This window comes from Malus sylvestris, chromosome 17 (genome assembly GCF_916048215.2).
Source record: "Malus sylvestris chromosome 17, drMalSylv7.2, whole genome shotgun sequence".
Classification (NCBI taxonomy): Eukaryota; Viridiplantae; Streptophyta; class Magnoliopsida; order Rosales; family Rosaceae; genus Malus; species Malus sylvestris.
The window spans coordinates 4479726-4505626 of record NC_062276.1 but is presented as its reverse complement, the minus strand read 5'-3'; the positions used below and the strand labels follow the sequence as shown (position 1 = coordinate 4505626).

General features: G+C 39.8%; 5 protein-coding genes and 2 pseudogenes across 6 annotated transcripts in view; 4 read left to right on the top strand and 3 right to left on the bottom strand.

The window, feature by feature from the left end:
• Positions 1-24: 24 nt before the first annotated feature.
• On the top strand, positions 25-6124 carry LOC126610988 (probable ubiquitin conjugation factor E4). Its single transcript, XM_050279173.1, has 16 exons — positions 25-1167; positions 1696-1900; positions 2104-2255; positions 2336-2588; positions 2738-2890; positions 3233-3436; positions 3537-3649; positions 3736-3850; positions 3964-4053; positions 4178-4381; positions 4460-4555; positions 4715-4837; positions 5133-5225; positions 5314-5478; positions 5551-5640; positions 5735-6124. Exons 1-16 carry the CDS (start codon positions 326-328, stop codon positions 5912-5914), a joined length of 3078 nt encoding a protein of 1025 aa, XP_050135130.1. The 5' UTR covers positions 25-325; the 3' UTR covers positions 5915-6124.
• Positions 6125-6701: 577 nt separating this feature from the next.
• LOC126610989 (phenolic glucoside malonyltransferase 2-like) lies at positions 6702-8883 on the bottom strand. The gene is made up of 2 exons (XM_050279174.1): positions 7215-8883; positions 6702-7109 (listed from the first exon to the last, which is right to left on the bottom strand). The coding sequence occupies exons 1-2, from the start codon at positions 8737-8739 to the stop codon at positions 6985-6987; spliced, it is 1650 nt and encodes a 549-aa protein (XP_050135131.1). The 5' UTR covers positions 8740-8883; the 3' UTR covers positions 6702-6984.
• A 1780-nt stretch (positions 8884-10663) lies between these two features.
• LOC126612105 (phenolic glucoside malonyltransferase 1-like) lies at positions 10664-12541 on the bottom strand. Its single transcript, XM_050280411.1, has one exon. The coding sequence runs from the start codon at positions 12396-12398 to the stop codon at positions 10863-10865; it is 1536 nt and encodes a 511-aa protein (XP_050136368.1). The 5' UTR covers positions 12399-12541; the 3' UTR covers positions 10664-10862.
• Positions 12542-13955: 1414 nt separating this feature from the next.
• On the bottom strand, positions 13956-16636 carry LOC126612414 (uncharacterized). Of its 2 annotated transcripts, XM_050280814.1 has the most exons (6): positions 16393-16635; positions 15822-16305; positions 15452-15590; positions 15281-15342; positions 14899-15037; positions 13956-14425 (listed from the first exon to the last, which is right to left on the bottom strand). In XM_050280814.1, the coding sequence occupies exons 1-6, from the start codon at positions 16520-16522 to the stop codon at positions 14288-14290; spliced, it is 1092 nt and encodes a 363-aa protein (XP_050136771.1). In that variant the 5' UTR covers positions 16523-16635; the 3' UTR covers positions 13956-14287. The 2 variants fall into 2 exon arrangements, with proteins under 2 accessions (XP_050136771.1, XP_050136772.1); XM_050280815.1 differs by lacking the exon at positions 13956-14425 and having other exon boundaries at positions 14899-15005; positions 16393-16636.
• Positions 16637-17434: 798 nt separating this feature from the next.
• On the top strand, positions 17435-18121 carry LOC126610677 (protein RETICULATA-RELATED 3, chloroplastic-like; annotated as a pseudogene).
• An 887-nt stretch (positions 18122-19008) lies between these two features.
• LOC126610676 (UDP-glycosyltransferase 708C1-like) lies at positions 19009-20574 on the top strand (annotated as a pseudogene).
• Positions 20575-24968: 4394 nt separating this feature from the next.
• Positions 24969-25901, top strand: part of LOC126610675 (UDP-glycosyltransferase 708C1-like) — a 7896-nt gene continuing 6963 nt past the window's right edge. Inside the window, 1 exon segment of the mRNA XM_050278780.1 lies at positions 24969-25650. Within this exon segment, the coding sequence (XP_050134737.1) occupies positions 24969-25650 (682 nt within the window).

Below are 25901 nucleotides of genomic sequence, written 5' to 3'. Positions count from 1 at the left end.
AATCCAATTCTATTCTTATCGAATATGAGTTGGAAAGTTGGATTCAATCATCTGAAGAGAATCCAAATTCCTTGATCTTCCCGTAAATGGATTTTGATTTGGATCAAGGCCGAATCGGTATCTAAATGTGCTAGGAAAGGAAAGAAAAAGAAAACCGGGCCGGACCGGAAGTGAACCGGAACCCGTTTTGGGAGCTAGTCCTATTTCCTACGTTTTCTCCAGGTCCTTCTCCTGTATTGTTCTACTCAGTCTCACACACCATCAACGAACCTCTGCGTCGTTGTTTCTGCGGAAATTCTCATCACTGAGAGCCCAGATTCCATCCATGGCGACCCCGAAACCCCAGCGGTCCCGGGAGGAGTTGGAGGACATAGTCCTCCGCAAAATCTTTCTTGTATCGCTGACCGGTTCATCGGACTCCGATTCCCGAATTGTTTACTTGGAGATGACTGCGGCAGAGATTCTCAGCGAGGGGAAAGAGTTGAGGCTCACTCGCGACCTCATGGAATCGGTTCTAATCGATCGGCTCTCCGGCAGCTTCCCCGCTGCTGAACCGCCGTTCCAGTACCTGATCGGGTGCTACAAACGGGCCTACGACGAGGGTAAGAAAATTGCTTCCATGAAAGATAAGAACGTGAAGTCTGAATTGGAATCTTTGGTTAGGCAAGCGAAGAAGCTTTCGGTTTCGTATTGTAGGATTCATTTGGGAAATCCCGAATCGTTCCCCAACCCGAATTTCGATTCGAATAAGTCGAATGCGTCGCCTTTATTGCCATTGATTTTCTCAGAGGGCGGCGGTTCGGTTGATGGGTTCGGAGGAAGTGGGAGTAGTGGGAGAATTCAGTGCCCACCTGGGTTTTTGGAGGAGTTCTTCACTGACTCCGATTTGGATAGCTTGGACCCAATTTTGAAGGGGTTGTATGAGGAGCTTAGGGAGATTGTGCTTAAGGTTTCGGCCCTCGGAAACTTCCAGCAGCCATTGAGGGCTCTGTATTTGTTGGTTAAGTTTCCGTTTGGTGCAAGGTCACTCGTGAATCACCCATGGTGGATTCCGAAAGGGGTGTACTTGAATGGGCGTGTGATTGAGAGGACTAGCATTTTGGGTCCTTTTTTTCATGTCAGTGCTCTGCCTGATCATCCTATTTTCAAGAGCCAGCCTGATGTTGGGTGAGTGAATTATTTTGTGTTTGTTGTTTGCCAATGATGCTTGTACTTCTCGTGTTGCTATTATTTGCATTTGGTGTTGACATGTTCTTGTTGTTATGTTATTTCCTTTGGTTTGTGGTACTGATATGTTGATATAGCAAAGTATAGAATAAATTTTTGAATGCGGTGTTGTTTTCGGTTTCTAGACTGTAGAAGATTGAAGCTACACTTAACTGAAATGCGTATATGTTTGGCTTGGTTAAACTTACCTTTCTCCTTTTGGAGAGAGAAACAAAAAAGTACAGGAGTCAATTTGCTTGGTTACCATATCCCCTTCTCAAACTTTGGAAACTTATAATTCTTGAGTCGACTAAAAGAAACTGAACCATGCATGAAACTGGTAGATAAATGTGCATATTGTTTTCTTGTTGCATTCTGTGCGCTCTTTCTTTTTGGGTTAGTAGTCCACTTTCTTTTTCTCTTTAATGTTTAGAAGGAAAAAGGGGCTTCGTATTAATGCATTGTTTCTCTCTTGAACGATAACACCAGGCAGCAGTGCTTTTCTGACTCTTCAACTCGTAGACCAGCTGATCTGCTATCTTCATTTGCCACAATTAAGACAGTCATGAGTAACTTATATGATGGCCTTACTGAAGTTCTTCTCTTACTACTGAAAAATGCTGACACTCGTGAGAATGTTCTTGAGTATCTAGCAGAGGTGATCAACAAAAACTCATCAAGGGCCCATATTCAGGTATTGTCTCTGATCAGATACCAACAGCGATGTTATTTTGTGAAAATATTGTAATCTTGGCCAGCAAAACTGTTGGACAAACAATTATTTAGTTTAATCTTAATTGAAACCATTTTTCTATTGATAACTGGTATCAACTTTTAGTAAGGAATCTTTGGATTCTTATATTATGAACATCCAGTAATTTGCTACTATGGTCATAGGTGGATCCTCTTTCATGTGCAAGTTCAGGCATGTTTGTCAATCTCAGTGCGGTCATGCTTCGGCTTTGTGAGCCGTTTTTGGATGCAAATTTAACAAAAAGGGACAAAATTGATCCAAAATATGTATTTTACAGTAACCGTTTGGAGTTAAGGTGAGGATTTTTTTATCAGTAGGCATAAGTTTTCCTTCTTCAGTTCTGCATGCTAACCATTGTTTCTCGACCTGCATTAGAGGTTTGACTGCTTTACATGCATCATCTGAAGAAGTAACTGAATGGATTAATAAAGCTAATATGGGGAGTACTGATGGTGAAAATCGCCTTTTACAATCTCAAGAAGCCACCAGTTCCGGTAATAGTGTCAACGTGAAGCCAAGCAGTGAAAAAGCTAAATATTCATTTATTTGTGAATGCTTCTTCATGACTGCAAGGGTGCTCAATCTGGGTTTGCTGAAAGCATTTTCTGACTTTAAACATTTAGTACAGGTAACTGGGGTATCCTTTATTAGAAGACATCAAATACCACACGCGTGTTATTTTTATGATATAAGATTTTCATACACTTCATGAACTGTGTAAATTGTTATCTGTAATTGATGTGTGGAACACTTATGCATGGAAAACACTCAATCCAGGACATTTCAAGGTCTGAAGATACTCTTTCCACACTTAAAGCCATGCAAGGCCAGACATCTTCTCCACAATTGGAGATGGATATAGCTCGCCTTGAGAAGGAAATAGAGTCGTATTCGCAGGAAAAGCTTTGTTACGAAGCTCAGATATTAAGGGTATGTCCGAACTGTGTGTGCGCACCCGCTTGTGTGGTTATTTGCACTTAGTTGGGTCATGTATATTTTTGAATAGCTCTTATGAGGTTGGTATCATAACCTATTAGACTTGAGCTTGTATCTATTTTCATATGGTTGTTGAGGGTCGAACTAAGTTGCTAGTCATATTGAAGCTGAATGATTTGTTGGGTGGCCATTCTAGTCTCTGGCATTTGCATCATCTTTGTAGGAAGTCTGTCTATGCCTATTCTATGGTTAGATATTTTTAACCATTCTTTCTTCAATGGGGTTCTTGTTTGGAGCCACTACTGGTCCTTATATTTGTTTTTTCTTTTCCTTCAGGATCCGACACTTATACAGAGTGCTCTTACTTTCTACCGTTTGATGGTGGTGTGGCTAGTTCGCTTGGTTGGTGGATTTAAAATGCCTCTACCATCAACTTGCCCTACGGAGTTTGCTTCTATGCCTGAGCATTTTGTGGAAGATGCCATGGAGTTGCTTATATTTGCTTCCCGGATTCCAAAAGCCTTGGATGGGGTTTTGTTGGTAGAATTTTTATTAAATGACTTTTATCATAAATTATTCTCTTCATACTTCCTGTAGTCTTATCTTCAAGTGTTATTAATTTTATATTTTTGCTTTGCAGGATGATTTTATGAACTTCATTATAATGTTTATGGCAAGTCCAGAATATATTAGGAACCCTTATCTAAGAGCAAAGATGGTTGAAGTCCTAAACTGCTGGATGCCCCGTAGAAGGTGGTTTAACTTCGCCATTTTGTATCACATCCTTTGATTTGATGATGAAAATTGGGAATTTATAAAAAATTTCATTGCATCTGCAGTGGATCATCTGCTACAGCGACCCTATTTGAAGGGCACCAACTATCTCTCGAGTATCTTGTGAGGAATCTCTTGAAGCTATATGTCGACATTGAGTTCACTGGCTCTCACACACAGGTGAGTGCTCTTATGATCATGTGTGTGTGATATCGAAGGACATTCATCTAACTATATTTTGCATTCTCAATTATTATTTTTTTAATTGTCGTGTTTGTTTTCCAATTGTGCAGTTCTATGACAAGTTTAATATTCGCCACAACATTGCTGAACTTCTTGAATATCTGTGGCATGTCCCTAATCATCGAAATGCTTGGAAACAGGTACAGTACTTTAATGGAAGGACATGTTTGAACTTTCTGTCGTGATTCTAAGTTCTGTAATTTCTGCACTCTGATTTCTTTACGGCATTTGCCCTTGACTGCAATAACTTTTATATTGCTCCAGATTGCTAAGGAAGAGGAGAAGGGTGTTTACTTGAATTTCTTAAACTTTTTGATCAATGATAGCATCTATCTTCTGGATGAAAGTCTTAACAAAATTCTTGAACTCAAAGAACTGGAAGCTGAGATGTCGAACACTGCAGAATGGGAGCGCAGACCTGCTCAAGAAAGGCAGGAGAGAACCCGCCTATTCCATTCTCAAGAGAATGTCTGTTTCATCTTCCCTCCACTCAAACAAAACCGTTTGGAAGTTAGTACCTAACCAAATGAATGCTTGTACTTGCAGATTATCCGAATAGATATGAAATTAGCAAATGAAGACGTTAGTATGCTGGCATTTACTACAGAGCAGATTACAGCTCCTTTTCTACTTCCTGAGATGGTATAAACATCTCTTTCAATCTCTCACACATGCACACATTCATGCAGATGCATGCTTATCGCTCTGAAGTGATTGTTTGGTTGCTAAATCCAAAAGTTTCCACGTGGTTTATCTTCTTAGTATATTCTGAACAGCTTTGTTATTTGTTTTTCTGTCCAGGTTGAAAGGGTGGCCAGCATGCTCAATTACTTTTTGTTGCAATTAGTAGGCCCTCAAAGAAAATCGCTTAGTTTGAAAGACCCTGAGAAATATGAATTCCGTCCAAAGCAATTGCTTAAGCAGGTTGGCATACTAATGTGATTTTTGCTTGGTGGATGACATGCAGTTGAATTTATATGTTTATATATAGTTATTTTTGTATGACTGAATCAAAATCTGCCTGTTAGTAAAGAAGGTTCAGTTGAACAGGGCTCATGGTTCCACAGCTTAGCTGGCCCTGACCCACTCATTAGCATTTCTAGCCTATGCTCATGCACTTTTGAGTGTCTGATTTGTTGTTGGCGGAGATGTTTGCGTTTATTAGATTGAAGCACGCCCAGCCTGACTTCCTTTTTTTGTTTTTTTTGTTTGTTTAAAGATTGTATACATATATGTTCATTTGGCAAAGGGTGATTCAGAAAATATATTTCCAGCTGCCATCTCAAAGGATGGCCGGTCGTACAACGAGCAGGTAATTCAGATGAGTCAAAGCGTTACTTTTAACTTCTATCTTTATGTTTGACGTGGACACTGTCTGACACAATTGTACGTTGCTTCAGTTGTTTAGTGCTGCGGCGGATGTCCTAAGGAAAATTGGTGAAGATGGGAGGATCATACGAGAGTTTATCGAGTTAGGTGCGAAAGCAAAGGTTGCTGCTTCGGAGGCCATGGACACTGAAGCTACTCTTGGGGATATACCAGATGAATTCCTCGATCCAATTCAGGTACATTTTTGTGTAGTGGCTAAGTAGATATGTTGGGACCGTCTTACGTTGCATGTATTTTCTTTCTTGCAGTACACTTTAATGAAGGATCCAGTTATCTTACCGTCTTCAAGAATCACGGTAGACCGGCCCGTCATTCAAAGGCATCTTCTTAGTGATAGCGTACGTCATCAATCCTTATGTGATAATATATAGGGTAATCTTTATGAAACGCATCTCCTATCTTGCTAATTTATCTATTGCATGCGATTTGCAGTCTGATCCGTTCAACCGATCACATCTTACTGCGGACATGCTGATACCAGACAATGAATTAAAGGCAAGGATACAGGAGTTCATTAGGTCCCAAGAATCGAAGAAGCACGGGGAAGACTTGAGCACGCAGAGCACCAAGGCGACGATACAAACTACAACTAGTGAGATGCTAATTGATTAGGACGTTGTTAATAGGACGATTAAGATTTATAGCGTTGGGAAACTGGCGGCGGGGAAATTCTTCAGAAAGGTTATTGTAACGATAATCTTTTAGCATATGATTACTATATGTTCTAGTAGACAAACTATTACTCATCATGAAAGGGTGAGGGTTGTAAAGTGTAATTTCATTTTCGTTAATTAATGGACTTGTAAAATCAGTTATCCAAAATATGTTTGTGATTGCTGTGCCGCTAGGGCCGGCCGCTGGTGGGAAGCAGAGACGACCTTCCCTTAGGTCGTAACTCGCAAGCAGCTGCCGACCAAAAGGCTTAGATTAAGCATGATGAAGACCATGATTTGTGACCTTAGATGATGTGAAGCGAATTTTTGAGTTTTATAGAGTAAAATGACAATGTTTGAGTTTCATGGGACAAAATGGAATCAAAATTGAGTTTTAAAGAGCAAAGTGGAGCAATTTTTGAGTTTCAGGGAGTAAAGTGACGATTTTTGAGCTACAAGGACAAAGTGAAATTAAAATTGAGTTTCAAGGAGTGTAACCAAAATAAACAAGTTTAAATCCCCAAATATAAACGATTATTGGCTAACAAATTATAGCGAAAATGGATTCTCCTTCTCGACTTTCAATTTGGTAAATTAATAGGTTTTAAAAGACTATGAAAATTCAATGACTAATGCTAGGTAGACTAAAGTTGCAAACTAAATGATGTGTCACCAATACAAAATAAGCACGTTAATCAACATTTAAGTAATAATCTAATCATAAACTTCAATGTCGTTTAGTTTACAAAATTTAATGAACAAATTTAGTCTCTCTAGCATTACCCAAGTTCAATATATACCAAATTTTTTGCCAAAAGAAAAAATATATACCAAATTAAATGCTCAAAGAGAAAAATCCGAATCGACTCCTAAGTTTGAGAGGCATTGCAAATTTTCCCTAGATCATAGTCACAAGAATCAAACATGCATGCAAAGAGCAATGCAAGCTGTTAAAAAGGGACTGTCTGAGACTATCCATATTTGGTACTGGCTGGACTAAGAATAAATGTGACTAAGAGGGACTAAGTTTCACTCGCGCCTCGTGCTAGTACTAAAGGAAGTAAAGACCATTGTCCTTGGTTTTGTGCCGAGTCTTCCGAAGTTTTTTCTTGCAACATTATTTATACCAATTCGTCCGAGAAACATAGAGCTTCCTGCTCCAAAAAACATCACAAGATTAATCATGAAGAAGCATACAATTTTTCAGCTGACCAGAATATATATGAAATGAGACTTCAAACTTCAAAGGGTTTCAAGACCTTTTGCAAATAGAGAAGCAAAAGCATCCATATGATGTTTTTTCAAAACCAACCCGATGTCAACAGCTCCGCCGCCGTTCTTACCATCTGCAAAAGTGATCGTTCCGACTGTATGCATCCGAACCACTTCGGTGCTCCTTGGCCTTCCCCATCCAAAATCAGTATCATACATGTCAAACCGATGCGATCCAGCGGTTGTAAAGAATCTCCGATGACCAGCACCACTACTAGTCTGTTCATCAGAAGGGTACAAACTGGAAACGAGATTCTCCGCGCCATTCATCAAACTCCCGTCATCCAAACCCTTAATGGCTTCACTAATCGCATTTACCGCTACAACCAACCCATCTTCTCCCAGAAGTCCTTTTCTTTCTGCAAGTGCTAGACGGGCCGTTACGCAGTTTCCAAAATAGTTTGCAGGCAAAGGAGGGGTTAAGCGCGACCGGCAGTCCACGTTAATTACCATAGGTATTATTTTGTCCCCTTTTACTTCATCTTGCTCTTCTTGCTCTGCTTTTAGCAAGCAAATCCATGAGTAGGCGCACGTTAGAGAAAATGTTGACAAATGAACAGATCGATCATGTCCTTCCTGTTGTTTCCTGGCCATGATCCATTTCCGTAAAGCTTGTATCTTTGCGCTCGTGAATTCGAAGTTGCCTCGAGTTGAATTTGATATCACTAGAGATTTATAGCGGGCTGCAACCATCAAGCTTCGATTATTTTGTTGTCTGTCCATGTTCAGAAACTGGTTCAAGTAAATCTCTTCCAGTTGGAGAAAGATGGGGTCTTTCATACCCCTTCTGTCGTAAAATGGTTTGAGCTGATCAGGCAAAACAACGTCATCAGATTGATGAACATGTCTGCATATGTGGGTCCATGATTTCAGAAACATGAAGAGAGTCTTGCCGTCAACAACTGCATGGTGCATGGATATTCCAATGGAAAAGCCGCCGCTGTTGGGAAAGACGGTGATTTGGAACGCCATCACGGCGGCTTTTTCGTGAGAGTTCTCCAGCTGGGGTACAAGAGGGTGGTATTCTTTGGCATCAATGTTAAAGTCATTGCTTGAGAGATGGTGGAAATCAGCATCAGATTCGGCTACTGTGAGGGAAACGGTGTCGCCCTTGACATAATTTAGGGTGGGTTTGGGGGAGTTTTCGGGCCAAGTGATGTTTCCGGCTAGAGGGAGAAAATGTTGGAGGGTGAGAGAGAGAGAGGTTTTGAGTTTTGGAATAATTATTGAATGAAAAAAGAGTAGGGTATCTGCAGGGCAAGAGAAAGGCAATATGTTATAGAAGAAAAGGCGATGGAAGGGTGGATACCTTAGCCATAGGAGGTCAATGAAGGTTAGAGGAAGAGACGAGTAATCTTGAGCCGGCAGTGCGTGATTGACTTGGAATATTGCTTCTGACATAGCGGCATCTCCATCGTAAGTTTGTTTCCCTCCTTGAGTTGGGATGGCCGAGGCCGCCGACGAGCCAGGTTGTGGAGCTACCCTGCAAACTTGAATGACTTTCACTGCCATTGGATTATCGGATTGGAGTTTGGAAATGAAATGAACAACTTTTTAATGAAGTGTTTAATTATATAATATAGTTTAACACTGCCTAATGACATGATCAAACCTATTTAATTCATTGGTTCATCCAAAATTTACGTAAAAGCAAAGTCGTCGATGGCTGCCGGCTTCATGGGTTCCAAGATAATATATAATTTTTTAATACAGGTGGTAAATACAAAACTAAGGAAGCACCGATGCTCAAATCAATAATTCATTTTTAAAACAGGGTAATGCGAGACTAAATATGCATTTTAAATTTTGTAAAGAAGAAAAATACTAAAGAGATTCTTAAAATTGGACTCTCAGTCACCTCACAGTTTTGGCATAATATTTTATAATATTGACATAGAAATTGTGCAAAAAACATAGATGGCGGAGAGTACATAGAGAGTTCCAGTTTTGAGAGAGTCTAGAGCATCTTCAATTGAAATGTTAGATTTAAATTGTAAAATTTGAAGTTAGATACTAAATATCATTTTTCCAAAGGATGAGTCAAATTGTTTTTTTAATCGTATATTGTGAGTTCTACTGTTAATCATATAATATAGTTTAACACTGCCTAATGACATGATCAAACATATTTAATTCATTGGTTCATCCAAAATTTAAGTGCCTAATGACATGATTAAACTTATTTAATTCACTGTTTCATTCAAAATTTAGGTAAAAGCAAAAGTCGTCGATGGCTGCTGGTTTCATGGGTTCCAAGACAATATACAATGTACTAATACAGCTAGTAAACACAAAACTAAGGAAGCACCGACCGATGCTCAATCAATAATTCATTTTTTAAGAAAGGGTAATGCGAGATTTAATATGCCGACTAAATTTTGTAAATAAGAGAAATACTAAATGAACTCTCTCAAAATGAAACTTTCCATCATCTCACAGTTTTAGCATAATATTTTATAATTTTGGCATTAGAATTGTGCCAAAAATATGAAGTGATAAAAAGCCTACGAAGAATTCTAGTTTTGAGAGCATCTTTAATAGAGCTATTAAATATAAATTGTCAAATTTCAATTGAGAGCTGACATTGCTTTTTGAAGTTATATACTAAATTTCTTTTTTCCAAATGATCAGTCAAATATTTTTTTTTTCCTTTTATATATTGTGAGTTCTACTGTTACAAAAATTGAAAAAAATTGTGCAAATTGGGCACATCATGTGATTAGTGGATTGTGAGAGGCATTTATTAAATAAATTCAAATGGTAGTGATTTGACGTTTTGATCTATGTTGTCAAAACAAACGACTAGGATGGTAGGCGTAAATTTGTTTCTTTATCTTGACACTTTTGACATTTTCTTTAGAAATGGTCTTAACATCTTTCTTACTGTATCTCGATTCTTGAGCATTTTGAATGATATCAAAAGATTTAGGACATTTAAGATTTATAGCGTTGGGAAAGCGGCAGCGGGGAAATTCTCCAGAAAGGTTATTGTAACTATAATCTTTTAGCATATGATAATTATATGTTCTAGTAGACAAACTATTACTCATCTTGAAAGGTGAGGTTTGTAAAGTGTAATTTCATTTCCGTTAATTAATAGACTTGTAAAATCAGTTGGAAATAATTCAATGGTCCCAAATATGTTTGTGAATTGCTTGTAACGACTGACAACCTTACCTTAATTTTGACTGGCGCTAGGGCCGGCTGCCAGTGAGAAGGCCGCCAATGGATAGCAGAGACGGCCTTCCCGTAGGTCATGTAACTCCCTATGCATGGTGGTGACACTAAGATTATTTTTCTTAATAGAAGGGAGCTCATATCACAAGCAACTGCCCTCCAAACCTCAGACGATTTCACGTCAAGAGTGTTTGGTGCTGTCTGGACTAGGAATAAATAGACCAAGGGGGACTAAGTTTCACTCGCGCCTCACTAAACGCAGTACTAGTACTAAAGGAAGTAAAGACCACTGCCCTTGGTTTCGTGCAAAGTCTACCGAAATTTTTTTATGCGACATTATTTATACCAATTTGTCCGAGAAACGTAGAGCTTCCTGCTCCAGAAAACATCACAAGATTAATCATAAAGCATAGAAGTTTTCAGCTGACCAGAATACATATAAAATGAGACGTCAAACTTCAAAGGGTTTCCAGACCTTTAGCAAATAGTGAAGCAAAAGCCTCCATATGATGTTTTTTCAAAACCAACCCGATGTCAACAGCTCCGCCACCATTCTTGCCATCTGCAAAAGTGATTATTCCGATTGTATGTATCCGAACTACTTCAGTGCTCCTTGGCCTTCCCCATCCAAAATCAGTATCGTACATGTCAAACCGATGCGATCCAGCGGTTGTAAATACTCTCCGATGACCAGCACCACTACCAGTCTGTTCATCAGAAGGGTAAAATTTGGAAGCCAAATTCTCCGCGCCATTCGTCAAAGTCCCACCATCCAAACCCGTAATGGCTTCACTAATCGCATTTACCGCTACAACCAACCCGTCTTCTCCTAGAAGTCCTTTTCTTTCTGCAAGTGCTCGACAGCCCGTTACACAGTTTCCAAAATAGTTTGCAGGCAAAGGAGGGGTTAAGCGCGACCGGCAGTCCACGCTAAATGCCATAGGTATTATTTCGTCCCCGTTTACTTCTTCTTGCTCTTCTTTCTCTGCTTTTAGTAAGCAAACCCAAGTGTAGGCACACGTTAGAGAAAATGTCGACAAATGAACGGATCCATCATCTCCTTCCTGTTGTTTCCTTGTCCTGACCCATTTCCGTAAAGCTTGAATCTTTGCGCTCGTGAATTCGAAGTTGCCCCGAGTTGAATTTGATATCACTAGAGATTCATAGCGGGCTGCAACCATCAAGCTTCGATTATTTTGTCGTCTGTCCATGTTCAGTAACTGGTTCAAGTAAATCTCTTCCAGTTGGAGACAGATGGGGTCTTTCAGAACCCTTCTGTCGTAAAATGGTTTTAGCTGATCAGGCAAAACAATGTCATCAGATTTATGAACATGTTTGCATATGTGGGTCCATGATTTCAGAAACATGAAGAGAGTCTTGCCGTCAACAACTGCATGGTGCATGGATATTCCAATGGAAAAGCCGCCGCTGTTGGGAAGGACGGTGATTTGAAACGCCATCACGGCGGCTTTTTCGTCAGATTTCGCCAGTTGGGGTACAAGAGGGTGGTATTCTTTGGCATCAATGTTAAAGTCATTGCTTGAGAGATGGTGGAAATCGGCTTCAGATTCAGCTACTGTGAGGGAAACGGTGTCGCCTTTGACATAATTTAGGGTGGGTTTGGGGGAGCTTTCGGGCCAAGTGATGTTTCCGGCTAGAGGTAGAAAATGTTGGAGGGCGATAGAGAGAGAGGTTTTGAGTTTTGGAATAATTATTGAATGAAAGAAGAGTAGGGTATCTGCCGGGGAAGAGCAAGGCAATATGTCATAGAAGAAAAGGCGATGGAAGGGTGGATACCTTAGCCATACGAGGTCAATGAAGGTTAGAGGAAGAGACGAGCCCTCCGGCATAATGTGATTGACTTGAGATATTGCTTCTGATCGAGTGGCATCTCCATCGTACATAAGTTTCTCTCCTTGAGCAGGGATGGCCGAGGTGGCCGGTGAGCCTGGTTGTGGAGCTACCCCGCAAACTTGAATGAATTTCAATGCCATTGGATTATTGGATTATTGGATCGGAGTTTGGAAATGAAATGAAGAAGATTTTAATTAATGAAGTGTTTATGTGATGATGGTTAGATTGGGGACTTGATAACCCTATATATCAAGTTTGACATTGCGTAATGACATGATCAAACATATTTAATTCATTGGTTCATCCAAAATTTACGTGCCTAATCACATGATTAAACATATTTAATTCACTTGTTCATCCAAAATTTACGTCAAAGCAAAAGTCCCTGGGGATGCTGCCTTCATTGTTTCCAAGACAATACATATATATATATATAGAAAATTATGAATACAACTAGAAAATAAAGGAAGCAACTACCGATGCTCGTTAATTTTTCATCCATCAAGAGTTTCACTTTACAAAAAATCTTCGAAAATTACTAGCCGAACTCGCTAGACAAGTTCCATTATCATTCCTTCTTCAATACAAGCCGGAACCCACTCCATTAAAAAGTAGAAAAATAAAATAAAATAAAAATGTCCATGAAAAACTCAAATTGCAGGTTTGACCAAATAAAAAAAGTCAAATGGCAGACTTCAGTACAAGCTGGGACCAATTCATTAAAAATATAAAAATCGGATCATGTTTATGAGGATACGAGAATTTTTTAATTGTGTTTGTTTCATCGTATATCGAGCGATGATTTTTCATATGTATAATTTTAAATAAAAAAATTTAAAAATAACTTACAATTGTACAATATAAAATAAAAAACTCAATTAATAGATTTCTAAAATTTTCACAAAAAATCGACAAGGATACTATTTCTTCATGAAAAACTCAAATGGCAGAAGACTTTATTACAAACTAGGACCCACTTCATGCCCCTTATTTGAGATACGGAGATCCATATATTTGGGCTTCATGCCCCTTATTTGACGTTTTTTGCCCATTTGTACCGCTTTCTGTCATTTACTTTTTCTTCCTCCCTCCTCCTTAGACGTATATTCCATCCCCGCCCCATCATGCTTGGATTTCTGTTCAGAAATTGAATATCATATACACTTTCCCTCCCCCGCTTGTACTGCTTTATGTCATTTACTTTTCCTTCCTCCCTTCTCCTTAGACGTGATATTCCATCCCTGCCCCATCATGCCCAGATCGGTTGACTTTGTTCAGAAATTGAATATCATATACACTTCCCCTCCCCCAACCGACATGTCGGATCTCAATCAAGGTCAAGTGTTTTGCGACCTCCGTCACAGTTTACATACCCCTTAGCCTCATTTTCTACCCACAAGATACATTGTATATATTTGTAGGGATTCGTTAAAGGGACTTAGATCTAGTGTCTACCCTCTTGGTTCGGAGTTTGACTTCCTTCGAAGACATGACGGCTGCAACGGTCTAGTTTACGCTAATTGAGATTAGGGTTTTTGATTGTTTGATTTTTACAACTTATGTGAGCCTCTTGTTGTGTGATGCAGCTATCATTTTGTTTGAGCCTTTTACTTTATCTGGTGTTGTTTACCTAACTCTTTTAGACCTTGTACTAGTTATTAATTAAAGTAATCTTGTTTGACCATAAAGCAAAAACGGGAGAAGAACGACTAGGTAATTAATTTCATTGATTCAAGCTGTCCTATCGCTAGAAAGTAAAGAATCATCGAGAGAATAGACAACCAAAAGACAATTCTTGGCCCGAACAAGCTTGGTTACCGAGGTAAGCTCTCATGCTGCCCTCTCTACATTGCATGTGATGTCGCACCAAGCCTTGCTTTCAATCGGACATGGCCACTTTGTCCTCTTGGTTGGCTTCAGAGAATTCTTGTTATCTTCTGCTCCTTTTGGTGATTGCTTTCTCATATGAAATTTGGAGATCACGTTTGTTTAACATCATCCGGGCAATCAAAAATCAGAAAAGGGTCTCTCAAATCTTTGACGTGAGCAGAGATGCCTTCCGCTTTACATACTCGCGGGCAATGCTCATTGAACTCTTGCTATGCCGCAGAGAGAATTCAGCGAGTAGAATTTGGCTCTCTTCAAATGTTAGATCCCCATGGCTACCCTGTATATTTGTGTGCAACAAATATTAACATCTAATGCTTGAAACTTGAGTAAGCACGCAGCTGCTTTGTACGATATAGTGAAATTGAGTTGCAAATTATCTAGTGCTTGATACGAACTTTGACATGAATGTTGCTGTAGTCTTGACCCATAGACACATGATTGTAGAAGAATGAGGGAAGAAAAGAGGGTCGAAAACTGATTCTGGCTTAACATAATGCAATGCAAAATGGAAGTTCAATTGCACATATATAAAGTTCAGAATGAATTTCCAAAACGACATCAATAGCCGGCATAAAATGTAGGGTTTTATGATTTTCTTGTAATTTATTGTCAATGCCCTTTCCATTGTAAAAATCCAAGCAATGAAGATGAATAAAATAGTCATGAATGCAAATTCCCAAATAAAAAGAAAAACGATAACAGGAGTGGATGCATTATTCAGTACAGAAAGAATAACAGTAGAGTCGTTACCAGGCGAGATGTTCTATCACAAACTGCATGGTGCATGAGAAGGCCTGCAGCAACTGAAACATTGAAAGAGTCGACCATGCCTTTCATCGGAATACTGCAATGCAAATCTGACAAAGCCAGGGCCTCATCACTTATTCCCCTAAATTAGACATTGCACTCAAATTAACATCGAGGAAGAACATATCTAAGATGTAATTTTCTTGATGTTATTAACTTTTTCTTGGTTGAATTTCTAAATCCTTCATCAGATGTACAAGTATATCCAAAAATTTGATATTGATCACAGAGACACAAAAAGTGTATCAGCTTAAAACTGAACAAAGAACCCGCTTGGATGATATCGAAAAATATAATGATCACTAAATAGGAAAACGTGTAATACCTATTTTCATTTCCGACTACAATCGCAGTTGGGCAAGACCAATCCATGTCGTAAATAGACACCTTAAAATACAAAAAGGGAAGAATAACTCAGATACATGCTTGAGATTAAAACTGTGGAACATCTTTTCAAAACAAACAAAATACACAGCAGAAGAAAGTGGATAATTACCGAGTCCGTTCCCAAATGCGTTGTGGCAATTCGATACCCTCGCGATGTCAGAACTTCAAAGCACTCAGCAGTAGAGTTCCAAATTTCAATGTCCAACCATTTCTCCGCTCCCATACTGACATGGCGATTGTCTCTATATCTGAAACAAGATCAAGCTGAGGTTAACAAAGTTAATTCGACAACTAAGAACCGGACAACTTCAATTAAACTTACTAATACAAATTAAACATAGCCAACCCTGATTACCAATTCACTAAACAACCACATACCAACAAACAATTTAGAAAAAAAGAAATCTTCTTTCTGGTTTTTTTTTTTTTCAAAATTTTAAACTAAAACCAGACCCCTTTCACCTCAAATGCCGTTGCACCTTTTGGAGTCGCAGGATACCACATGAACCGACTGAAACCCGAGCGCATCCGCAGATCGAAACGCCGCGGATACATTGCCGAAATCTCCCAATCCTTCAACCACCAGACACACCCCGTAGCTCCGATTCTTCACCACTTTCCTAAACTTCTCCTTCCTCACATCCATTATGTACGGATCCACCGCTTCAAGCACCTCACCGCTGTTGAGAAAAGCACCTTCACCGCAGCTGAACTTGTCGAGATATGGGAACCACCGACCGCCGGTTTGGTGCGCGGACTCGTAGCGGCGTTCCATTTTCATCAGGCGCGCGACGTCGTTTTTCTTCCTCAGAAGCTCCTCCACGGTGTCCTGCGTCGGGTTCTCCGGCGGTTCTAGGGTTGAGTCCGCGGAGTGAGCTTCGTCTGTGAAATCTGCGGCGGCTGCTTCGGATGAAATTGAAGCGTACGGCCGCGAAGGAACTTTGTACGGAGCAAGCCTGAGCGCTAATTTCAAATTCAAATCACAAAATTGAGTTAGAAATGTGCGTTTGAGTGTCGAGCGAGAGAGAAAGAGAGAGAGATAGAGAGTACGTTGGTTGGGAGGAAGCGGAGAGAAGCGGAGGGAGGGGGAGTGGAGGAGAGAGACGGTGTGTCGATTGGTTCGGAGGGTGGACGTGATTGAGGAGAGAGATGTACGGACTAGGGTTTTGCAGGCGCTCATTATTTATTTATTTTGCACTAATTTTGGCGCCAAGGCGGCGGACGACGGAGAGTGAGAGGCTCAGCAGCACCAGAGGAGCTGTGGGCGCTTTTTTCTCGTTTCGGATAGCGTTTCGATGACAGACCTCGTTTATACCAAGCATCAGAAGTACAGATTGTTTGGGCCCTGGTTTCAGCCATCACGAGGGACCACTGGGCACATTTGTAGAACCCGATTACGTTAACCTGGGTCGGGTCCTTGTTTTTTTATTTTTTCTTTTGATGGGGTCAAGTGATTGATTTAGTCAATGATGTACACTAACCTAGTATAACCTTTTAGTAATAATCAAGGTATAAAATATCGATGATATCGGAAATATCGGTAGTCTAAAAACATGAAAATATCGAGATATTATCGATATCGATAAAAATTGAATAAAAACCACGAAAATTGTAAGAAAAACTTGGAAATTTTTATTGAAACTTTGTAGGATGTTTATTTAGTCAATTATTTATTAGTTTATCACAAAAAATTGGAAGGAAATGCATTGCATGATGGATTTAACTGATTTAAGTTGATTATATAGCGAGCTGACAAACATTGTGAGTGTATAAAATATGTAGTAATTAATGAAATAAATTTAAACACACCATAATCATTTATATATAATGAATTAGTACAATATAAGAAAGACATGAAAAATATGTTTTTTTTTACAAAAAAATAGTATACGTGACGTTAGAGTTTCAAGTATATAACATGATCTGATATTCAAAGAGACTTTCAAGGTCTCAAAGATGGATTTCCCAAATAAAACAATTTAATTTAAAAAAACTAAAATAATAAATATAAGATATTTTGAATGAAATTAATGTTTAACATTTTCTTTAAACCACATGTGACCCCTCCACCTCACCTCCCTCACATAACCCAATGTCCCAAATTGAGACTCCCAATCCTATATTTGACATTTTCTTTTTCGTATCCTGTTCCTCCTCTCTCACTTTTTCTTCCTCTACTTTATTTTTTTCTATTTCGTATCCCATAAGTCTCTCTCTCTCTCTCTCTCTCTCTCTCTCTCTCTCTTATTTCCCATCTGGGTCCAAAAGCCAGAGCTTTCGTTTTCTGGTGGAAATGGCGGTGGCGGCGCAGAAGCAGGAGGAAACAGCGGGGGATGGAGCCGGGGCGGAGATGGGAACTCCGACGACTCATCTTCGTCGTCGTCGTCGGTTTCGGGATTCGGAGTTCTGGGTATGTTTCTCAATGGGTGTAGATCCTAAGTCGCCGCTGATCCGCAGTTCCCCTTCAAGGTTCTGATGGAGGAGGTGGTCGGAGTCAGCTCCTGCGTCCTCGGTGACATGGTTTCCCGCCTCAATTTCAGCCTCAATGAGCTCGACTTCATCTTCTCGACTCTCGTCGTCGGATGCATACTCAATTTCATACTCAATATCGCGATATTAATGATAATTAATTGGATAAGTGTAAAAATATTGCCATCTCACAAAAACGATATTATCGGCGAAATATCATCGATAATATCGATATTTTATACTGTGGTAATAATAAATACCACTTGACATTAATTAATCATAGGCTAATAAACAACTCTCAGTACACTAAGAGTCGATAAAATTAATTTATGTCAGTTTATGTGTCACGTTACGAAAGAGACACCTTGTTAATTTTTTATCTATTGACACCATGTGAGTTAATAAATGTGCGTTGATGTTCATATAGTATCAAATAAAAAGCTATAGGTTGCAAATGTCTATTAAGTCGGTTTGGTAAGACAGTAAATACGCCTCTTTATATCCGAGTTCGATCTTTCTTTCAAACATTAAACTAATATATAATAAAGCATTGTTGTACATAGTCATTAATTTGTAAGTATATGCTTATGAAATGTGTCACGTTATGAAAGAGACCTTGTTATATGTAAAGATTTCTTTTGAATAATTTTCTACATGTTGATGTTGGGTGAGGTAGTAGATGTGCGTTATAAGTTTACATAGTATCAAAGAAAGAGCTATAGGTTGCAAATGTACATTAAATCGGTTAAGTAAGACACTAAATACGCCTCCTTATACTCGAGTTCAATCTCTCTTTCTATACATTAGATTAGACTAGTTTAAAATAAAGCATTGTGAAGAAATTGAAGCATTCCATCAACTAAAGTCATTACAATTGACAAAACCGGATTAGGATTTTCTCCCGTTCTATTTTTATCTCCTTCTCTCTCCTCCTCTCACACTCTCTGTTTTATCTATCTCTCTCTTTATAAAAAAGTCAACACAAGATATTGACGTGGCTTAATCGTAACTGTTCAAATAGAAGGAAAAAAAAAAGGAGAGAAAATCCTACTCCGACAAAACCAAATCCTTGGATTTTGTGGAGAAGGTTTGGTCAAACAAGTGATTAACAATCTACTCATTTTCCAAATGGTGACTATAATTAAATAAGAACGCTACTGATACATGTAAGTATTCATTGTTAATCTACTATTCTGACATCTTTACCTCTTTCCCACCACCTTGTCAAACACCGCAGCTCCTCCTCCTCCTCCTCACATAGCCCTATTGCCTAGTGCAGTAATGGGGCACTTGACCCCCTTCCTCCGCGTCGCCGCCATGCTCTCCTCTCGGAACTGCACCGTCAGCTTGATCACCGCCCGCCCTTCTGTCTCCGCCGCCGAGTCCGCCCACATTTCCTTCTTTCTATCCCAACATCCAAAAGTCAACCACATTGAATTCCAAGTCATTTCCTCCCCCAATCCCACCACCGACGATCCTTTCTTCCTCCAATTCGAAGCCACCACCCGCTCCGTCCACCTTCTCTACCCTTCGCTTGCCGCCTCATCCCCACCCGTCTCAGCTATATTTTCCGACTTTACAGTGGCTTCTAGTATTGCCCCAGTCGCCGCCAACCTCGGCGTCCCCAACTACATCATCTTTACCACCTCATGTAAATTTTCCTGCCTCATGGCCTACCTCCCAACCCTTCTATCAAACCCTTCCTGTTTTGCAACCGATCTCAAAGAAGTCAACGTCCCCGGAATCACTTCATTGCCTATAGGAAGCATTCCTCCTCCATTAAAAAACCCTAATCATCTTTTCACATCAATAATCGCCACAAATTCTCGAGCTTTGTCCAAGTCCAAAGGGATCCTAATGAACACTTTCGAATATTTCGAACTGGAAACTCAGCAGCTATAAACAGTGGGAGAGTTTTAGAAAATCTCCCACCGATTCTTCCGATCGGACCGTTAGATACCTTCGAGGCCAAGAAGGAGCAGGAAGAAGACGGAAACTATCTGTCATGGCTAGACAGCCAGCCGGCAGAGACAGTAGTTTACGTGAGTTTCGGAAGCAGAACAGCAATGTCGAACGAGCAGATTAAAGAGCTCTCAGATGGGTTGGAGAGGAGTGGATATAGGTTTTTGTGGATGCTCAAAACAAGTAATTAAGGTCGACAAGGAGGACAAGGAAGATCTGAAAAACCTGCTTGGGGAGTCCTTTTTGGGCAGGACAAAAAGCAGAGGAGTAGTAGTGAAGGGGTGGGTGAGCCAGCAGGACATTCTCGAGCACGCGGCTGTTGGCGGGTTTGTGAGTCACTGCGGGTGGAATTCGGTTATGGAGGCGGCGAGAAAAGGGGTACCCGTGCTGGCCCGGCAGCATGGAGATCAGTGCGTGAATGCGGAGGTGGTGGAGAAGGCGAGGTTGGGAATATGGGAGAGGAGTTGGGGTTGGGGGGTTGGAGGGGTGGTGGTGGGTGGGGAAGAGATAGGAAGGAAGATTGTGGAGTTGATGGAGGACAAGAAGCTTAGGGGTTTGGCTAGGAAGGTGGGGGAAGATACTAAGAAGGCTACTGCCACTGGTGGGAAATCTCAGAAGGTGTTCAATGAAGTTTTGGAATATTTGACGCAGAAGAACTAATGTATCCTTGAAATTTATGTGCTTTAGTTGAAGTGTCATGTAACTTTTCAATCTCAAATTGGATATACATATGTTGTAGTCCGGCTATGGAACAGGCTATCATGTGTGATCATCCTTTCAAATAATGGAAATCATAGTTTCTTGTCGTAAAATGGTGTCATTAAATAATGTGTGAAAATTACTTATAAGTTTGTCACATAGTTGATGTGATGATTTTGTTCATAAACACTGTGAAGCCAAAATGAGTAATAAGAGCAGAAAGAATGCCCATACAAACTTAAAGTGCATCTCAATACTCACCATCCCCATTTCTTCTTTCATGCAAAGGAAAAGTTCTCATCTTTTCTCGGTTATCATCTCAGGGTTGCCATGCCATACAAACTTAAAGTTCACATCCTTATATGGTCAATAACTACACTAATTCATGCCAATGTTCGAAGGTGTAGGGATTGTGGTACGGTAGCTGGAATATTTCGATCATTAGGTGGTTTTAGGGAAGTTACGGAAGTAGTTGCATAAACATGGCAATTTTGCAGATGTCGATGATGGGGGGCAGTTGGGAGTAACCAATGTCAATGGCGGGGGAAGGTCAAAAGGCTAACAATTGTAGATGCGTTTGTCAACTTTCTTCTGAGGAGCTCCAATTAGTTACTGAGTAACAATTGCTTCAGCTCAATCTTTCATGCACACTAAGCGTTTGATCCTAAATTTGATCTCCTTATTCTTGGATGTATGATGAACACATCGCTTATTTCATGACATTTATATGCATTTCATCCCACCACCTAGCATCTGTGGATTTATGCCCGTAAATTTTGGCGAACAACTTCACATAATACATTAGTAAAGTTAACGTCTGAATAAGGCATGTCGCAACAATAAATTTCCCATAAGCACATGCCAAAGCTATAGACATCACATATTTTATTATAAGGGTCTTGAATCTCTGGGGCCGTGTATCCGGTATACCAATTTCACCAGTCATATTCCTTGGATTCTCAACTTCAACACGACCAACCCCAAGGAACTACTTTAAGATTTGCAGGAGTACCAAGCACATATTCTCTGTTTTGACATTAAGTACAATCTTTTGACATCAAACGCCAAATCGTGTTGTGCTTGTAGATGTTTATAAATCTATTTCTACAATTATAACACTTTTTTGACACTAGACATTTTGTGCGGAGACCTTCTACGGGTACATTATCTATTAAAAAGTCATCACGTCTTCAAGTAAAATCTGAGCCTGCAAGTATAGATGAGCATAATACCCAAGGGTTTGGGTAACCGTAGTTATCTGTTTATTTAAAATTCACGATTACGGTTATGAGTAATTGTTTAGATAAATAAACGGTCATGGGTATAATCGTTTACCCGTAAAATTAAAATGGATGGTTATAGGTATTACCGCGATTATAAATAGGTATCCATTTAATTGTTTATTTTAATATATGTAAAATTAGAAAGAAAAAAAAACACTAAAACCCTAAATTAATAAATATTTAGGTCGGAAAGATCTTACTAATTTTGAGTTCAAGTTTATTTATCATGCATTGCATGATGAACATATGTTGGTTGGAACTTGGAAGGGATGCAGGGCCTCTTGTTCTATTAATTTCAGAGTGACGATCTCAAGTTTAGTGATGTTTGATTAGTGTTTTCTTCGTCTTGCTAATTGCGGTTATAAATCAATGTTCCATGATCATGTGTATGGATGGTGTTGCTAATAAATTTTCAAATTTTAATTGCGGTTATAAATTAATGTTTGATGTCCAGGCGCATGGCTACTAAGAAAAACCTCATCGTTGTCAAATATGACAATGTTTAATGGTCAGAAAAAAGAAAATTATGACAAATTTCTTTTTTAATTTTCAAGTTACTTCGGGCTGTGAAGGATAAAAAAGTTGACGTGGAGGACGAGGAGAAACTGACTGAGGTGCTTGGAGAGGGATTACTGGAGAGGGTGAAGAAAAATGGATTAGCAGTGAAGAACTTGCTGAACCAGGAGGAAATATTGAGCCATCCGGCCATTGGTGGGTTTTTAAGTCAATGTGGCTGAAGCTCTTTGTCTGAGGCTCTCTGGAACGGTGTGCATGTATTAGCATGGCCGCAACATGTGGATCAGAAAACCAATGCAGATTTGGTGGAGACAATTGGACTTGAAACGTGGGATAAAACTTGGGGTTGGGGTGAGGAGGGATGGTGGTGAAAGCAGAGGACATTGCACAGAGGGTTAGTGAGACAATGGGAAACATTTTGTTGAAGTTGCAAGCATTGCACAACAGACAAGGCTAGAAGGGCGGTTGTAGATAGCGGTAGTTCTACAAAGAGTCTCGCTGCTCTCATCGACACATGGATGAAGTTTCAGGTACCACCATAGTTAGACCTTCATTTCCGAGATCAAATTAGAAGCAAAGATGCATTCAGTTGAGACAAATCAGATGCAGATTGAGCCATAATCTCACAGCATTGTAACTGCTGTTGCAAGGTACGTCAAAACATAATGAGAAAGCAAAAACAGCTTCTGATTTATTTTGTCTTATTCCTTGAAGGGTACTTCCAACTAGAGATTTATATTTTCTGGTTATTATTTCCATGTCGGGTTTTCTGTTTCCCAGTGAAACAAGACTGCTGTCGCTGTAACCACGTCCGACAAACCACATCTTAAAACGAAGCGCTTTCTCATCCTCAGACGGACCCTTCTTCCTGAACCATCCCACGCTGAAAAATGAGGGAAACTTCAAAAGAAGCCACGTCCCAAAGGAGAATCTACCCAATAAACACTCTGACTGTCATGATACGCAAAATTCCCCAACAGAGACTTGGTTCCTATCTCACCCCAAAATGAGCCGGCTTCATTCCTCCCCGGAAGCCCGCGGCGGATTTCAGCCAGAAACCCAAGTGTTGTACGTACAACGATAGCATCTGCTGAAGGAGGTAGCTTCACAGCACGAAGGCCAATATCTTTCTGTTGTTCTACGGTTGATCCTTTAGGAGGAGGAGGAGGACCAGGAATCTGCAACCATCAAAGTAAATTAAGATCAACCCAAAAGACAAGGACATAAACAACTCCAACTGAAAATCCTATGTTTGTCAATGTCGAAAAGCACACAAACTTTTGGAGAGAGAGAAACATAGGAGAGCGTGTGAGAGAGAGTACCTTGGTTGGGAGGAAGCAGAGAGAAACGGAGGGAGGGGGAGTGGAGGACAGAGACCGGAGGAGCTGAAGGGGCTTTGTTTTCTTGTTTCGGGTGGCGTTTCGATGATAGATCATTGATACGACGTCGTTTTCTCCACCATGTACCAGAGCTACCGACGATTTGGGCCTTGGTTTCAGCCACCTCCAAGGCCCACTGGGCTTATTTGTAGAACCAAATTACATTCACCTGGGTCGGGTCCATGTGGTTTTATTTTTCATTTGATAGGGTCAAGTGATTGATTTAGTCAAGAGTAATGCTATTGATACTATATTTTTGTACCACATTTTCATATCATCTTAGGTGACATTTGATGTGAATAACCACATCATTTAAATTAATCAGATTTTTAAATTTAGTTCATTATTTAATAAACTAATAATTAAGAAAAACTAGTTAATTAAATGATGATTGTGGTATACGAGGAGTTTTTCTCCTTCCTTTTCTTGGGTTTTACAAATTTTTCAAATGATATGGCTCCACATCAAATGCCACCTAAGATGGTATGAAAATATGATACAAAAACATGGTATGAATAACATTACTCTTTAGTCAATAATGTACACTACTCTAATATAACCTATTCCCTAATATAGATACCACTTAACATTGACTAATCATAGATTGACAAACAACTCCGAGTAAAGTACACTAAGAGTCAATAAAATTAATTTATATGTCTTTTCGTAACGACCTTACTAAAACGGCACCTCATTCCATGTAAAAATTTCTTTTGAGATAATTTTTTATATATTGACTTCGTATGAGCTAGTAGATGTGCGTTATAAGTTTATATAGTATCAAATGAAGAGCTATAGATTGCAAATGTACATTAAGCCAGTTAGATCAATAAGCACGCGTTTATACCCAAGTTTAATCTTTCTTTTTATATTATACTAGTTTAAAATAAAGCATTGTTGAAAATATTGAAGCATTCCATCATCTAAAGTCTTTATAGTTTCAAGGTTTGGTGAATCATGACTGACAACCTATTCATTTTCCAAATGATGGCTATAAAATAATGGACAAAGATCCCAACCGGATCTCACCCTATCAAATCCTATGGATTCGGATATTCGGACCATTAAAATTTGATCAAACGGTTACAAACAGAAGAACCATTCTAAAAGTGATAATAATTGTAGCCGTTGGTTCAAATTTCAAGAGTCCGGATCTCCGGATCCTTAGGACTTGATGGAGGAGATCCGGCTGGGATCTCTGTCCTAAAATAATAACAACGCTATCTAGTGATCAGATGTGACGTGTTTCTTTTTTCTGATAGATTTAAGGATTCCTTGTTAATCGCTACTTTTCTGGCATCCTTGCTTTTGCACAACCATGTCAAACCCCACAGTTCCTCCTCCTCCTCCTCCTCTTCACATAGCCCTATTGCCTAGTGCTGGAATGGGGCATTTGACCCCCTTCCTCCGTATCGCCGCCATGCTCTCCTCTCGAAACTGCATCGTCAGCTTAATCACCGCCCGTCCTTCTGTCTCGGCCGCTGAGTCCGCCCACATTTCCTTCTTCCTATCCCAACATCCAAAAGTCAACCACGTTGAGTTCCAAGCCATTTCCTCCCCCAATCCCACCACCGACGATCCTTTCTTCCTCCAATTCGAAGCCACCACCCGCTCCGTCCACCTTCTCTACCCTTTGCTTGCCGCCTCATCCCCGCCCGTCTCAGCTATATTTTCCGACTTTGTAGTGGCTTCTACTATTACCCCAGTCGCCGCCGACCTCGGCGTCCCCAACTACATCATCTTTACCGGCTCATGTAGATTTTCCTGCCTCATGGCCTACCTCCCAACCCTTCTATCGAACCCTTCCTGTTTTGCAACCAATCTGAAAGAAGTCAACGTCCCCGGAATCGCTCCATTGCCTATAGGAAGCATTCCTCCTTCGTATAAAAACCCTAATCATCTTTTCACATCACTACTCATCACAAATTCTCGAGCTTTTTCCAAATCCAAAGGGATCCTAATGAACACTTTTGAAGATTTCGAACCGGATACTCTAGCATGTTGAACAAAAGGAGTATACAAGATAACTCTAATTATCCCAAGAAAGCTCACTCTAAAGAAAGCTCACAAAAACACTAATTAGCAAAGCTTTTCTTATTTAGCACTTAGCTTTGTTTTTCCTTTTGATGATATACAAGACTTGGGGACTTGGGTATTTATAGCAAACCAAATGAAAGCTACTTAATTAAACTAAGATTATTTACTACCACACAAAACACATTAATTGCACCTAATTAATTTTTTTCACACA

Coding starts and splice junctions, on each gene's coding strand:
- LOC126610988 (XM_050279173.1), top strand. CDS start 326: ATGGCGACCCCGAAACCCCAGCGGTCCCGGGAGGAGTTGGAGGACATA. Junction 2,256..2,335: donor AGTAACCGTTTGGAGTTAAG/GTGAGGATTTTT, acceptor GACCTGCATTAG/AGGTTTGACTGCTTTACATG. Junction 5,479..5,550: donor AATTCCTCGATCCAATTCAG/GTACATTTTTGT, acceptor TCTTTCTTGCAG/TACACTTTAATGAAGGATCC.
- LOC126610989 (XM_050279174.1), bottom strand. CDS start 8,739: ATGGCAGTGAAAGTCATTCAAGTTTGCAGGGTAGCTCCACAACCTGGC. Junction 7,110..7,214: donor TGCTTCTCTATTTGCAAAAG/GTCTTGAAACCC, acceptor TTTTTGGAGCAG/GAAGCTCTATGTTTCTCGGA.
- LOC126612105 (XM_050280411.1), bottom strand. CDS start 12,398: ATGGCATTGAAATTCATTCAAGTTTGCGGGGTAGCTCCACAACCAGGC.
- LOC126612414 (XM_050280814.1), bottom strand. CDS start 16,522: ATGAGCGCCTGCAAAACCCTAGTCCGTACATCTCTCTCCTCAATCACG. Junction 16,306..16,392: donor TCCGCTTCCTCCCAACCAAC/GTACTCTCTATC, acceptor ATTTGAAATTAG/CGCTCAGGCTTGCTCCGTAC. Junction 15,038..15,280: donor GTAGTCGGAAATGAAAATAG/GTATTACACGTT, acceptor TGTCTAATTTAG/GGGAATAAGTGATGAGGCCC.